This window comes from Vulpes lagopus, chromosome 12, assembly GCF_018345385.1.
Source record: "Vulpes lagopus strain Blue_001 chromosome 12, ASM1834538v1, whole genome shotgun sequence".
Classification (NCBI taxonomy): Eukaryota; Metazoa; Chordata; class Mammalia; order Carnivora; family Canidae; genus Vulpes; species Vulpes lagopus.
In genome coordinates this window covers 23133296-23148371 of record NC_054835.1, presented here as the reverse complement: position 1 = coordinate 23148371, position 15076 = coordinate 23133296, and the positions used below count along the sequence as shown (strand labels likewise).

Below are 15076 nucleotides of genomic sequence, written 5' to 3'. Positions count from 1 at the left end.
CATGGCATAAATCAGGCAAGTGGACTGGGACTGGTGGGATAGGCCTTTTAACCATGCCAGGAGTTGAGTTTTCCTTCTAAACTGCAACTGGGGGTGGCACAGTATGTTAAGCATTCAACTCTTGGTTTTGGCTCAGGTCATGATCTTGGGGTTGAGGTCATGAGATTGAGCCCCGCTTTGGGCTCTGTGCTCAGCGGGGAGTCTGTTTGAGATCCCCCCCCCAAAACAAAATCTTAAAAAAAAAAATAAAATAGAATACAGTGGGACTCTATTAACAAACTGTGTGTGTGTGTGTGTGTGTGTGTGTGTGTGTGTGTGTCTGTTGGGAAGAAAGAACTGGAGGCAAAATGGAAGCTGGACAACTAGTTAGGAGCAGTTCTTTCATCCAAGACACCATTTTAGACTTTGGAATTACAGTAAAACACAAAATCCCTGCCCTCATGTATTTTGCTAATTCTAGTTAGGAAAGGCAGTTAACAAGTAAGCCAGTGATATCTGTTAGTGCCAACTCTTATGCATGACATTAGAAAATGACATTTAAATTGAGGGGTGAACGGCAAGAGAGAGAGCCAAGTATGTGGTATCCTGGCAAGAAGAGTCCAGGCAGGACTTTTGCAGGAGCATACAGCAAAAGGGTCTGAGGAGGGAAATGTACATAATAAATCAGAGATGGGGGATCCCTGGGTGGCGCAGCGGTTTGGCGCCTGCCTTTGGCCCGGGGCGCGATCCTGGAGACCCGGGATCGAATCCCACGTTGGGCTCCCGGTGCATGGAGCCTGCTTCTCCCTCTGCCTGTGTCTCTGCCTCTCTCTCTCTCTCTGTGTGACTATCATAAATAAATAAAAATTAAAAAAAAATTTTAAAAAAAGAATCTATTTGAAAAATAAATAAATAAATCAGAGATGGCGACTGAGATCACTGCTGGGGGCCAGGTAGGATGAGGAGAGGAATTTATGAATTTTCAGCTTAAAAATAGTATCCACAGCCACCTGACAGGGTTCTCCTTGGGAGACAATATGGACAGAGAGGGTGCCAGAGACAGCCTGGGAGCTCCTACCATTGAAGAACAGAGGGAGGGGGAAGAATCAGCAAGGAGGCTTTGAGGCAGAAGGCAAACCAAGGGTGCAGAGCTATTGTCCTTTCAAGGAGGAAGGAAGCAGGGCACGTGGGTGGCTCAGTCAGTTGAGTGTCTGCCTTCAGCTTGGGTCATGATCTCAGAGTTCTGGGATCAAGCCCATTTCGGGCTTTCTGCTCAGCGGGGAGTCTGCTTCTCCCTCTGCCTGCCACTTGGCCTACTTGTGCTCTCTCTCTCTCTCTCTCTCTATCAAATAAATAGATCAAATCTTTGAAATCTTTAAAAAAAAGAAAAAAAGGAAGAAAGGGTCACTCGTGTCTGGTACCGCTGGGACGTTGAGTAAGAGGAAGATAAGTGTCACTTGGATCTGGGATTCCTTGGTGACATTGCAAAGAAGAGATTATTAGGTGAAATGGTTCAAGCAAGACTGGAGAGGGTTAAAGAGTGAATTTGAGATTGAGGAAGTGGAGTCCATTATTTGGAGAAATTTCAATGTAGAGGAGAGCAGAGAAAAGGACCTTTACTAAGGAGTAGGGGATTAGGGGCCAGAGTATTTTGTCACTGTTTTTTACAAATCTTCTACTAGATGCTTTAAAAAACTTTTGATTGAAATATAAGTAGAGAGGGGCACCTGGGTGGCTCAGTGGTTGAGCATCTGCCTTTGGCTCAGGGTGTGAACCCGGAGTTCTGGGATCGAGTCCCACAGTGGGCTTCCTGCATGGAGCCTGCTTCTCCCTCTGCTTGTCTCTACCTCTCTCTCTGTAGAACTATAAGTAGAGAAGTACACCAATTTTAAGTGTATGGTTTAAATTTTTCATAAAGTAAACATCTGTGTATATAACCAGCACTCAGACTGAGAAACCAAACATCAGAAGCCCCCTGTGCCCCCTCCCATTTACTTTCCTACCCCAAGGATAACCGTTACCCTATTTCTAACATCACAGATTAGTTTGCCTGCTTTTTGAATTTTGTATAGATGGAACTGTTTAGGATGTATTCATTTGTATCTGTCTTCCTTCACTCATCATTGATCTGTATTGTTGTATGTATTACTAGTTTGTATATTCTCATTGCTGTATGAAAGTACTGTAATTTGTTTATCCATTCTGCTGTGGACATTTGGATTGGTTTCCAGCTTTGGGCTGTTAACAATAGTAGTGCTATGAACCTTCTTGTGTACTCCTTTTGGTGAATGTATTTCTGTTAGGAATATACCTGGAAGTGGAATCGCCAAGCAGTGGGGTGTGTGTGTTACCAGTTTACACTGTGTGTTGTACCAGTTCACACTGTGTGTGTGTTCGTACCTGTTAACACTTCTGCCAGGAATATTAGACTTCCAATTGCTTTAAATTTCCAACACTGGCTCGTATCCAATTTTCCCATTTTAGCCATTCCAGTGGGTGATTGGTGGTAACACATTTGGTTGCATTCTGTATTTCCCTCATGACAAGGGTCAGTTTTTAAATCTGAGAGATCCTGGAGCATGCCTGTGTGCTGATGGGAAAGCTTCCATAGAGATGGAAAGCAAAAAACTCTTGTATACTCTGCAGCCCATTCCCCTCATACTGATTTTATTTTTATTTATTTTTTTAAATTTTTATTTATTTATGATAGTCACAGAGAGAGAGAGAGAGACAGAGAGACAGAGAGACAGAGACACAGGCAGATGGAGAAGCAGGCTCCATGCACCGGGAGCCCGACGTGGGACCCGATCCCGGGTCTCCAGGACCGCGCCCTGGACCAAAGGCAGGCGCCAAACCACTGTGCCACCCAGGGATCCCCTGATTTTATTATTATTAGATTGATTGCAGAATCAGGACTACTTGTAGCCTGCAGAGCACTGACTTCCTGGTGTAAGCGACTTAAGTTCACATCCTAGCTTTACTACCCTCTAGCTATGACCTTTAACAAGTTATTTAACCTTTAACAAGTTATTTAACTTCTCAGAACCTTGGTTTTGTCACCTGAAAATGGGATGAACGAATCTAATCTGCCTTGCCAGAATTGTGAGGGCCACATGATAAAGCACTAGATAGTCCCCATAGTTCAGTGACCGGCAGATAAGGAGCATTCTTCCAATGGAGAATGACTGCTTTCTTCTTTACTTCTCAAAACATGTAATTACTTATCATTTATTTCAAAGAGGCATAGCTAAGCCATATCGATAGGCTATGATAGGCTTTCATAGTGTTTCCTTTCAAAGTCATTGCAATTATTCTTTAATTGCTTTTTAAGGATAATGTACAAGATAAAGCAAAGCCCATTCCGTATTAATGATCCACAATGTGGAATACTTTTCCTAGTGCACTTACAGCCCAGCTGCTTTGAACAATTCTGGGAATATGGTAGGGACAGCAGGCAGGCTTGCCACGTAGCTGCTTTCTGATTTGCCATGTCAGAAAGGGTCTTCTTTGAGGGTTGTGGGCATCATAATTAGGTTTTTTAAAAAGAATTTTTGTGAAGTCTTACACAGTAGGTTCACCATAAGTACATTAATTCCAAGATCTTGCGTCTGTGTAAAGCCCTTTGTTGCAGAAGTACCTTGGCACAGAGAGCAGTTAATTAAAATCAGAACAGATTGGATGAGAACCTTGGGGACTTGACTTTACTGCCTTCGATTTTGGTGGTTAGCAAGGTGGTTTGATATTGCATTGCACACTAGCACTTACTTTACTAGGGCACTGACATTCTGACCCTTCTACTCCATGGGTCCATTCTGATCCTTCTCTCCTCCTTGAGAAAGCCCATGACAACCACTGATCTGCTTAAAATTATTTGCCTTGGGCAGGTGAAAAAGTGGAGAAGTGACTGTTTTAGAATTACTTAGAATTCTAGGACTTAATGGGGAGAAATCACATTATCTCCCTTCTTGCCTCTAACTATGACTGTACTCAGCCTACCTGGGATAGGTCATTTATCTTACCCTGTTATTAAATCTGTAATTTTCCTGTTCAGCAGAGCTTTGTCTCCCAAGAAATCCCATATACTTGTCAAGCTGACAAACTCCCACGTGCCGACTAGCTGCCCTGGCCCTGGACTGCAGGGCTCCTCCATGGGGAAGAGCAAGTTTTCTTGTTTCCCCTCAGCACTACATCTCGCCTCATTCTTAGGCAGAGTGAAAGAGGAGAGGCTGGCAGGTTTCAAACAAGCTCTCTAGGTGACAGCAGTCAGAGTCTATTTGAGGATGAAATCACCAAGTGTGCATCTTTTCTGAAGAGGGTGAGGGGAATTGGGGGAGGGATTTTCAAGCCCTCATAGGAGATTTCATCATTTTCTTTCAAGATCAGGAGGCTTGCAGATCAGAGACAGAAGTTTCTCACAGTGTCACCATAGGTAGAACTCATCATACACCCCCTAGTTGGTTCTACTTCCAGCCCTTTTAGTAACATAATCGGATGCCAAGTGTGTGTATCAGTCTGGGGCTGAAGGATGAGAGAGTACTGCCAAGAGAAAAGTGTTTGGTTTGTATGACAGTGTTAAAATTACCCACTCTTTCCTTTCATTCCCTGAAATAGCCCTGACCATAGTTGTTTTTAGGCTTAACGTTTTCCAGTTTGGCAAGAGAGTCCTTTTAACTGACCCCTTTAGGAAGTGCTATTTTACTATGGGTCAAAGAGAGTGAAAGTCTAGTTTCCTGACATTGGTACCCCTGTCCTGTTGGGCTGAGCAAGTCTGTGAGAATTTTAGCACTGGAGACTTTCTACCCATCCCTTTCCATGCTAGTCCCTTCCCCGAGTATACATCTGCTCAGGCTGAGACTACATCCTTCACCTGTGTGTGTGGGGATGCCTAGAGAATAACCCAGACGTAAATTTTAAGTCTTCCCCCCCAGAGCCTTTTCCTTCAGAGTCTAGCCAAAGACTTGCATAGGCTGACAGCTCATCACAGAAGGCAGGTTAGATTAGAAGTAAAGTTGAGAGATAATAGTGCTGAGGGAGATAGGTTATCTTGGTTCTCCATTGAGGAAGAGCCTTCTTAGCCCTCCTGTCAGGATGGCGGGCCTAAGCTGGTCAGCAACACCTCACTGGGTCCAGAGGTCCCTGGGGGCCAGGACCAGGTTGGTAGCACTTCTGATCCCAGTGCCTGGCCTGCCACTGGTGTTCCCTGCACGCTTGGGGAAGCACAGGAATTTAAACCACATACAGCTGGCCTACCTTCTGGTTCTTTCCTGTCAGTTGCACCTTACAACGCAGGCTTACCCATCCTGTGGCAAAGTCCTCCACTCTCAGGAAAAATTGCCATGTACAGGTTCCTTGTGTGGAGGAAAAGTTTGTTTTCTTCTTGTGGTTAACTACATCCCCTTCTCCTGGCCTTTTTACTTCATTCATTTACCTTTGCGGATGCTGTAAGCTTATTACCTTTGATAACCTCTGTCTCCCTTCCATTCCAGTGTCTAGTGAAAGAGGTGATCTTTCTCCTGCCCCCAAAGCTGGTCAGTGGGTCCCCTTTCTTTCTGCTCCTGGCCCTTACCCCCACCACTTGTTGCCAGCTTTCCTCCTTCTGAAGCCTCTTCATCTTTGAGAGTCTCCTGCAGTCCGTGAATTCGTCTGTCTCTCTCTTCCTTAGTGACCTGGATCTTCTACAGCCCTGGCCTTGTGTCTTCCCTTCATGGTCAAAGTTTCAGAGAATAGTTTATCCTGAGGGTCTGGCACATCCTCACTCTCAGTGGCTTTCTGACCTCTGGCTGTCAGCTTCTCTCTTCCTTACCTCTCAGGTGAAGAGCACACTCTCATTTTCCTAAAACTAGGTCCATTGGGCATTTTGTATCCCTGTATTCTCTCCAGGTCATTCGACAGCATTGACAATTTCTTCTTGAAACGTAAAATCCTCTTCCAGACTGCTCACACCCGAACAGTCTTACTTCCACTGTCCTCTGTTTTTCCTCCTCTAGCCCTTCAGGTCGGGTGCCCCTGGGGTTTCTCCTACACCATCCTCTGTGACCCCCCACTATCCTGTCAGTCTGCCACTTTCTGGGTTTTTGTGCTCCTGGTGGTCCAAGGAGGCCCAGACTTTTTCCTCAACCAGGTCTGTCCTTTTGTATTCTGTGTATCCACCAGCAAGTCCCCTGGGTACAAAACTCAACCCATCATCTTAATTGCCCCCTTATTTCACACATAGACGCATACCTCATCCTCAGGGCTTTGTCCCTGATTCCAGTTAATGATTCCCCTCTGTGTCCTCTTGCATAATTCAGAGACCCTGGGGTTTGTCCACAACTGTTTCCTCTCTCCCTTCTTCCACCGCTTCAGTTCACCCACGCATCCCACGAGTTCTGTCAGAGATCCATCTGTCCCTTTCTCCTCGTGTCTTGCCTCTCCTCCAGCAGCTGACGGCTTGCTGCCTGCCCCTCACAGATCTGTTCCCACACTACTTACTGCCAGAGTGCCCGCTATAAAATGCAAATAAGGTCACAGAACCTCTGATTACTTGGACCCCTCACTGCTTCCCATTGCCTATAGGATGAAGTCCAGGTTCCTTACCCTGGTTCTCCATGGCTGCTTTTTTACCTGCCGTACCCTAGCCACCCCACCCTTACTCTAGACCCAGCCAAACATTTGGTACTTTATTTAGGGCCATGTTGCATGTGGTTTGCCTTTTCTTCAAAATTTCTTTTACTTTGGGCTTTCTGACGAATGCCCAGTCACACCATCAGCAGGATAGGTGTGGCACCTCATTGGGGAAGTCTTCTCTGGTTACCCCTCCCCATCCTTGAAGAGCTCATTGTCTCTATCTCCATAGCTCCCTGCCCGCCCACCGGGGGACTGCACAAACCTGTGAAGGCATTGATCACCCTGAAATTTCTGGTTTGGGTTTTACATTTCTTGCCCCTCTGCTAGACCACAGACTCCTCAAGGGCCGGTTCTCTGCCTTACCTATTGCTGGAAACAGCTAGGCATTGGCTTCAGTAAAGGTTGTGTACGTGGGTGAATCGAGATTCTGACAGAGGTCAGCAGATCACCCACGGCCTCATCCTCGGGCCCCTCTGCCTCTTGCTTTGCCCCCACCTCCTTCAGTTACTTGACCCATTCTGTTGATTTTGTCAGAGATCTCCCTTGTCTCTTTTTGGGACAATTCCAGAAAGCCAAATGGTGATTGTGGGGAAACCTCTAGGTTTACTTTTTATCTGAGCCTTGCCAGAGAAACTGTCGTTGAAGTATTGTTACAATGCTCGAAGCAACGACTGGTGTTTGTTAGTGCCTCATGGCCTGGAGCAGGTCTCGGTGAGAAACAGGAAGAACAGAAGGGTCTAACTCCTTAAAGGTGGGTGCAGTAAAGCAGGGATTGAGCCCGGTCCTCTGATGCCAGATCCTGTATTTCCTGGTTTTATTATACACTGTCTCAGATGCTTTTGTCAACAGGTTATTTAGAGAATTGCAAAATCCCTCTTTCCGAGGGGGGCCACTCTTGATGCTACCACTATTATCTTGCCAGCAAAGAACTTCTATTGAACTGCTCTTTACTTTGTTATTCCATGTGAACTCTTCATTGCAATTAAGGCTGTCTCCTGGGACCTCAGAGGCTTTGGACAAGTCATAGTGAGTCAGAGAGACATGTTGTTGATGTGTAGGAAATGGAAGAATGTGGTGAGTTAAAATTTAAATATTGTGTGACTCATGAAGTAATCTTTGTTGAGCCACCTGTCGCCTGGGCACTGACTGTCAAAGTCCCTGTTGTCGCCGGGGCCACAGGCAAGCAGAGGCCACAGGTGTGAATTGGACCTACTTGCAAAAGTGAGTGAATTCTGGATCAGGAGTATCGGGAAGTGGAAGCTAAAAAGGCCATAGAGTTGTCTGGAGACCTAGGGGTACAGCTGTGTGGGCCAGGACGTTAGTTCCCCCTGCTGGGCCTCTGTCTTTTCCTCTGTGAGATGACTAAGGTTGAACAAGCCGGCTTCTTGTTCTCAGTGCTTTCCAGCTTAGCACATCTTTGAACTATGATTTAACAAAGGCACTTTCCATGAGTCAGGAGGCAGAGCAGAAGGTACTGTTCTTTTGTGTGAACTGCTGATTGAGTAGTAACACTAAATGTTTCATTTATTATCTCTATAAGCAGAGAGTTCGGGCTCAGAATGTCCAGATTGACTGCCTTGGTCTACTGAGAAAAGCACATTCTTATCACAGCAGTGCTTGGCATTTCAGTGGACCCTTTTGCAATTTGAGATTATTCAGACATTTGAGGGATTGGATTTTCTTCTGTGATCTTAAAAAATCATCTACCCCTTTGTCCCTGGTACCTGTATTTGGTATGTAAAATGGGAATAACATCCCAAACTTCTTAATAAATCCACAGACAGCATCTAGCACCTAGTCAGCAAGGCAACAAGCCTTAGTTGAGCATCTTCTGTGTGCAGGACACGGCAAGAGTGCTGTATACATAGGAGGAAGTCATCCCTGCCCTCAAGGAATTTATGGTGTAGTGGTAGCAAACAAAGGGTAAGGATGTCTGTGCAAACGAACTGTTAGAGGTGCTGAGAGAGGGGTTTAGATAGAATTGGAAGTACAAGCATTAGAGTAATTCCGTGCTGCTGACCAGCAGAGGGGAAATTAAGAAGGGCAGTACTGTCAAGGAAAAGAATGTTAGGGTTAGGGTCAGAGGACCTGGGTTTTCGGAATCTCAGTTATCTATTAGCTGTGTGACCCTGACTTCTCTGAGCCTGGGTTGCCTCATCTGTGTAAAGGAAAGAATCGTGCCTCCTCTCCATGGTCAGTGTGAATATGGGATCATATGTGTATATTTGCATGCACATATATGTATGATAAAAGTTCCATCTCTCTGAGCTCTAGGAGCAAGTTCATATGCCTAAATAAAGTGGGCTTCAGGCCACTTATAATTGCTAAGGCAGTTTTTTAAAATCTGCAGTTAGATCTCAGACTAAACCAAAATAGGGATCAGCAATCTTTCAAAGGTAGTATGCCAATTTGGTAGCCATGTTGTCCTGGCAGGTCAGGTGTCTGTATTCTCCTCCTGTATTCAGTGGCAACTCTGGTGAAGCAGGAGGTGGCAAGATACCTGTGGCTCCTGAAAACATGTCCTCACCTTGGCTCTGGCAGCAGATGTGGAATGAGTGTCCCTGCTCACTTGCACCTTTGGGATGGGGGATTGGGGTAGATGTATGTCTTAACTCTGACCTTTTCTCCTTCCTCCCTTGCACTAGATTTTATCATGTGGGCAACCTGCTGCAACTGGTTCTGCTTGGATGGACAGCCTGAGGAGGCCCCACCGCCCCAGGGAGCCAGGACGCAGGCCTATTCCAACCCTGGGTATAGCTCCTTCCCTTCCCCAACAGGCTCGGAACCAAGCTGCAAGGCTTGTGGGGCCCACTTCGCAAACATGGCCAGGAAGGTGAGTGTTGACTTCTTGGCCTTCTTGGCCTGCTCGGCCGCTATAGCCTCGGGCCCTCGGGCCAGCCTGCTGACCCCTCCATATTATCTGCCAGCTTGCCATTACCTATGCAGGCAGGGCTGGTAACCCACACCTGATCCTTTCACTAAAGCGGGAAAGGAAAGTTAGCCTTAAGCAAAGCATCTCAGTGTCGTCCACTTGGAGCTGACTGGCCTGAATTCAGACATCAGCTTTGCTGCTTTATAGCCGTATGATCTAACCTTTCTGGAGATTCTTTCCCCTATCTCTAAAATGGGGGTATAGCAGTTGTGTGCATCTCCCAGGGTCATGAGAATAAAATGATATAGGCTACCAGGCTGATGGTAGCATGATGGTCAGCACACAGCAAGCACTGGTGTCAGTCCCTTCATTAGGGGTCATCACGAATGCCTGACTTTGTATCACATGCAGTGTCGAGGACATCTCAGGTACATCAGGACCCTGACAGGACAAAGACTGGGGCTCCTTTACTGTAGCGATTTCATGTAAAATACTTGGTAGCCACATTTTCCAGATTAGCAAGCAGTGGCGGATGTCCCTGGCCAGGTGATGGCACTTGGCTGTGGGTCATCCTTGTGCCTGTGCCCAGAGGCAGCACGTTCTCCAAGGTCAAGCAAGACGTGGGCTGAGGGTGAGTCCTGGGAGTTCCCGCATTCTACATTCTTCTGCAGAACCGAGAGGTTTGTAGCCCTGGATATGAGGTTAAAATGGTGATGATGGGAAAACTGAGAGGAAAAAGCTACTTTTTAAGCCATTTGCTATATGCCAGGGACTGTTGTGAGCAATTTAGATTTTTTGGTATAATTTAAGCCTCGTGATAACTCTATGGTAGTGATTTTAGAGTCCCTAAACTCCCATTTTATATAGGAGAAACTGAAGTTTAGAGTGTAACTGTTAAGAAGGAAACTGTACTTGTCAAGTTCCTGATAAATGGCATAAGACAGATGGAAATACTCCTTCCTTTCTGGCTAGTAGGTAGTGCCTCCAAGATCACATGGTTATTAATTGGCAGAGCTAGGATTCAAGTCCAGCTCTTTGAACTCTCTCTCTCTCTTTTTTTAAGAATCCATGGTTAAGTGGACCCTACATGTTTCTTATTTTTTTTAATGATTTATTTATTAATTTATTCATGATAGACAGAGAGAGAGAGGCAGAGACACAGGCAGAGGGAGGAGCAGGCTCCATGCAGGGAGCCTGATGTGGGACTCAATCCTGGGACTCCAGGATCATGCCCTGGGCAGAAGGCAGGTGCTTAAACCGCTGAGCCACCCAGGCTGCCCCAGTTCTTTGAACTCTCAAGCTGTCTCCCAGAATACACGAGGCAGGTCAGAATTCCTACAGCCTGCACTGCTGACCAACCATCCACCCTTTCATACCCACAAAATGAAGGAGGATCAACCCTTTTTGCCTTGCAGGTTGCATGCTGCCTGCACTTTGCTGTAGTGCAGTGAAGGTGAGCATGTAGCAGAGTTTTTTTGTTGATTTACTTGGCTGCCCCGGTGACCATGAGAACACAACCAGAGAGGCCACTGCAGGTTGCAAGGAGCTATGGTTTGGCGGGCTGCAGGATTGCTCCTTTTGTACTTAGACTGGAAGGTTGAGTCCATAGGTGAGGCTGAAGTAGGGACTAGAAAGATGGTCAGCGCCACCTGCCTCAGTCTTCTCAGGGATGGAGACGGTGGTGGGGTGGCTTTGGGATCTGAGGTGAGATGGAATGAGGCCCATAGGCTACTTGTCACATGCTAGGCACTGAGTTTGGCTTTTCATTTTTTTTTTTAAGATTTATTTATTTATTCATGAGAGACACACAGAGAGAGGCAGAGACACAGGCAGAGGGAGAAGCAGGCTCCATGTAGGGAGCCTGATGTGGAACTGGATCCTGGGTCTCCAGGATCAAACTCCAGGACAAAGGCAGGTGCCAAACTGCTGAGCCACCCAGTGATCCCTGAACCTTTATTTTAAACATCAGTTACATTCCGTGGAGTGGGAATAGAGAGGAGCAAAGTGGACAGTGATGGTGATCAGGCTCAGGACCCGGCATGCTAAACATGTTGAAAAGCATGTTAAGAGAACCAAGGATCTAGCGAGTTCTTGGCATTTCTTAGGTAGAAGAGAGAATGAATGAGCAAGGAAACTGCCCCCACAGAAGAGAATGATGAGTAGATGAACATGGGAAGATACTCTATTTTCTTGTAGAGTGCCTATTGCCACCTGATGTAAATGTTTGTGGATGGCCTGTCTTTTCATATGGTACATAGAACAGGGATTTTGTTGGTTTTGTTTACAACTTTTTTCCCCAGTGTCTAGTAGAACAATGACTGACACATAGTAGGCAATACAGTTTTATAAATGAATGAGGGGGGCTCCTGGGTGGCTCAGTTGGTTAGGTGTCTAACTTTTGGTTTTGGCTCCAGTTGTGATCTTAGGGTCATGGGATCGAGCCATACATTGGGCTCTGCACTGAGTGTGGAGCATGCTTGAGATTCTCTCTCCCTCTTCTGTGCTTTCCCCCACTTTAAATCAGCCGATCAATCACTGAAGGAAGGAAGGAATGAGCAGTTGAGAATAATTTGCAAGAAGAAGTAAGCTGGAGAGTTTCTGTTTTTATTACTTTGTGGTTGATAATTCCATGCTGAAGGTTTTCATTGAGGGCCCAGTTCTGAGGCACCGGTAGTGTGCCAGCAGCTAGAGGTTACAGCTTTGCGGAGATGAAGCTGAATCGGCCTTTCCCTCGGGGAGTTCCCCAGCTGGCTAAGGAGGCCCACATTTACTAAGAACTAAGAGCAGCTGTGTAAGTTAAGTGCTAGGGAATCAGACATTGCTGGTAATTTGAGACACTAGATGATAATTCTAGCTGGATGAAGGAAGGTTTATTGATCTGCAAAGCCATGGCTGAAGTGAAGGCACCAGTTATGGGGCAAGTGTGAGGTGTATTTGGGAACTGTGAGAGGCCTATTTGGCCAAGTACATGATACTTGGGGAATTAGGATGGAACAAGGTGGGATCAGGTGGTAGAGGCCAGGACTGCTGTAGTAAGGAGCTTATAGTCACTAGACAACAAGGAAGCACGAGAAAGATTTTGAACAAAGGTATGAAAGAGGTAAAAGAGATGCAGAGAAAGCTTCTATAGCAAAAAGAGCTTCTGGGGTTGTGGGAGGAAGAGAAGTTCCAATTTGAATGGTAAAAGATGGCTTTTGCCACAATATTTTCTTGCCACAAAAATATGTATTGATTTTGTGTAATTCACAATGAATTTTGTGAATATTAAGGATGATTTCCCCTATGAGAATTTTTCATTTGTAATTTTGTGCTTAACTAGATCAGCATTTTTATCTTTAGGGTTTGGCAAATAACAACTATAAGCTTTTTTTTTTTTTTTTTTTGTTATTTTTTTTTTAAGATTTTATTTATTTATTCATGATAGTCACAGAGAGAGAGAGAGAGGCAGAGACAGGCAGAGGGAGAAACAGGCTCCATGCACCGGGAGCCCGACGTGGGATTCGATCCCGGGTCTCCAGGATCGCGCCCCGGGCCAAAGGCAGGCGCCAAACCGCTGCGCCACCCAGGGATCCCCAACTATAAGCTTTTAACACGTGTTTTCTATAAGTGATTGAATGGAAATGATTACGTGGATCCTACTGTTCTTTTCTTCATTGTGTACTTTGTGCTCATTGAGTACAAAGCACAGATAACATTAAGGACTATCTAGAGAGAACAGAAGTAGGATGTACCTGCTACTTTCCTAGAGTATTTAGTCTTGGAGAGGAATGGCAGGCTGTGATTTTGCTGCAAGCTGAATACCCCATCTGTATTGGTAATATCCTCATGCAGTTCAGCAGCAGCCTGACAATTTTGGAGGAGAGTTCGTGCCCAGCTTCTTTAGTTGGACCAATTGGAGGAGGCAAAAGAGGAGGAGGAGGAGGTTGTGCTTAGAAACATGGATGGGGCAGGACACCTGGGTGGCTCAGCGGTTGAGCGTCTGCCTTCAGCTCAGGGCGTGATCCTGGGGTCCTGGGATCGAGTCCCACCTGGGGCTCCCTGCATGGAGCCTGCTTCTCCCTCTGCCTGTGTCTCTCATGAATAAATAAAATCTTAAAAAAAAAAAAAAAGAAACATGGATGGGGGGACGCCTGGGTGGCTCAGTGGTTGAGCATCAGCCTTCAGCTCGGGGTGTGACCCTGGGTCGTGAGATCGAGTCCCGCATCGGACTCCCTTTGAAGAGCCTGCTCCTCTCTGCCTGTGTCTCTGCCTCTCTCTGTCTATTGAATAAACAAATAAATCTTAAAAGAAAAAGAAAAAAGAAACTTGGATGGGATTTTGAAATTTGAGAGTGGAAAGAGAGGGCGAGTAGTCCTGGCAAAAGCTCAGAGATGAGGCAAAAGGGGGAAGGGATTAAAAGGTGACTGTGTTACCTTTTTTGGTGATTGCCCACCTTATGCTAAGGTTTTAAATACCTTATGTCACATAATACTTTCAGTGGTCCTTAGTGATGGATTGACCATCTGACTTTATAGGTGAGGAATTGGAGGCCCTGGGAGGTGATTTGTTTTGCACAGTGTTCCCTTAGCTAGGAAGGGGGCCGGCCAGGAATGAATCCTAACTGTGTGGTTCCTCAGGCTGCCCTTTTCCTCCCGGTGGGCTGTGGGAAGGCTGTTGGCGGGGAGGCTGGTGAGGAGGAGGGCTGGCCTGCCTGCAAGGGCCAGGGGATTTTTGTGGATGGGGGGTAGGATTGAGGCTAGGGCAGTTGAGCAAAAGAAAGCAGCCCACCGGCATCCCTGAAGGGCACTGACTGCCAGAGGTACCGCTTTTTGATGCTGGATGTGTGCATGTGCTCTTGGCATGTTCGTAGGCACGTTGGCTGCACAAATTCATCTTTCATGCCACCTGGTTACTCAGTTGGTTTGCGTGGTTTGCTAGTGCTTATACATACGTGTTTCCTTTGCTCATTATGCCCACATGTGTTGACAGCTGTTTTCTCCTGTGCTCTGGCCTGTCTCCACAAGCCGGGATTTTAGCCTGGAGCGCAGTCTTACTCCTGAGGGCGTGTTTCAGATGCCGGTTGACTTCAGAGTCCCTGGCTAGCCGGATACGGAGAAGCTGGGCTGCTGCCTTTGCATTCTGATCTTGCCTCCAATAAGTACACGTTTGAAGAAAGAATAGAAAGTTGTTTAGATTTGGCTGATTGAGGAACTCAGGGCATTTTAATTGTGTCAGGCTAGGTCTTGTCAGACTGCATGGACTTAATGTTCCACCTCAGGACCTGCAGTGTGTGACACCAAAGCCCCCTCATCGCACTATCAGTCATCCTAAATGCATTTCCTTTCCCAGAAGAAAAGCTCTGGGTATAAATGAACCCCTAAGACCTCAAAACATCCATTTTCCACCCAAGTGGCTACAGGTCCCAGAACCATTACGACTCTAGTGGAGCCACGCGTCCTTTTAAGTCGGCCCCTGAACATTTTATTTTAATTAATTAATTAATTAATTAATTAATTATTTCCCCTGAACATTTTATTGTGTGGTTGTAACTGTAGAGAATGAGGGAGCTCCATAGGTGTCCTTTCGAAATGCCTTTCAGTATTTATAGTCAAAACTGGGTAGTGAACATTCTACCCATTT

At 46.0% G+C, this 15076-nt stretch overlaps 1 protein-coding gene across 7 annotated transcripts in view; it reads left to right on the top strand.

Annotated features, from left to right (window-relative positions):
• RFFL (ring finger and FYVE like domain containing E3 ubiquitin protein ligase) overlaps positions 1-15076 on the top strand; it is a 72485-nt gene that overhangs the window by 43108 nt on the left and 14301 nt on the right. For 6 of the 7 annotated variants that reach the window (XM_041727018.1, XM_041727014.1, XM_041727019.1 and 3 more), the window contains exon 2: positions 9231-9418. In XM_041727018.1, the coding sequence (XP_041582952.1) occupies positions 9239-9418 (180 nt within the window). In that variant the 5' untranslated portion in view covers positions 9231-9238. Of the gene's footprint in view, positions 1-7734; positions 7807-9230; positions 9419-15076 lie in introns of those variants that run through there. The other variant, XM_041727016.1, reaches the window with a different exon arrangement.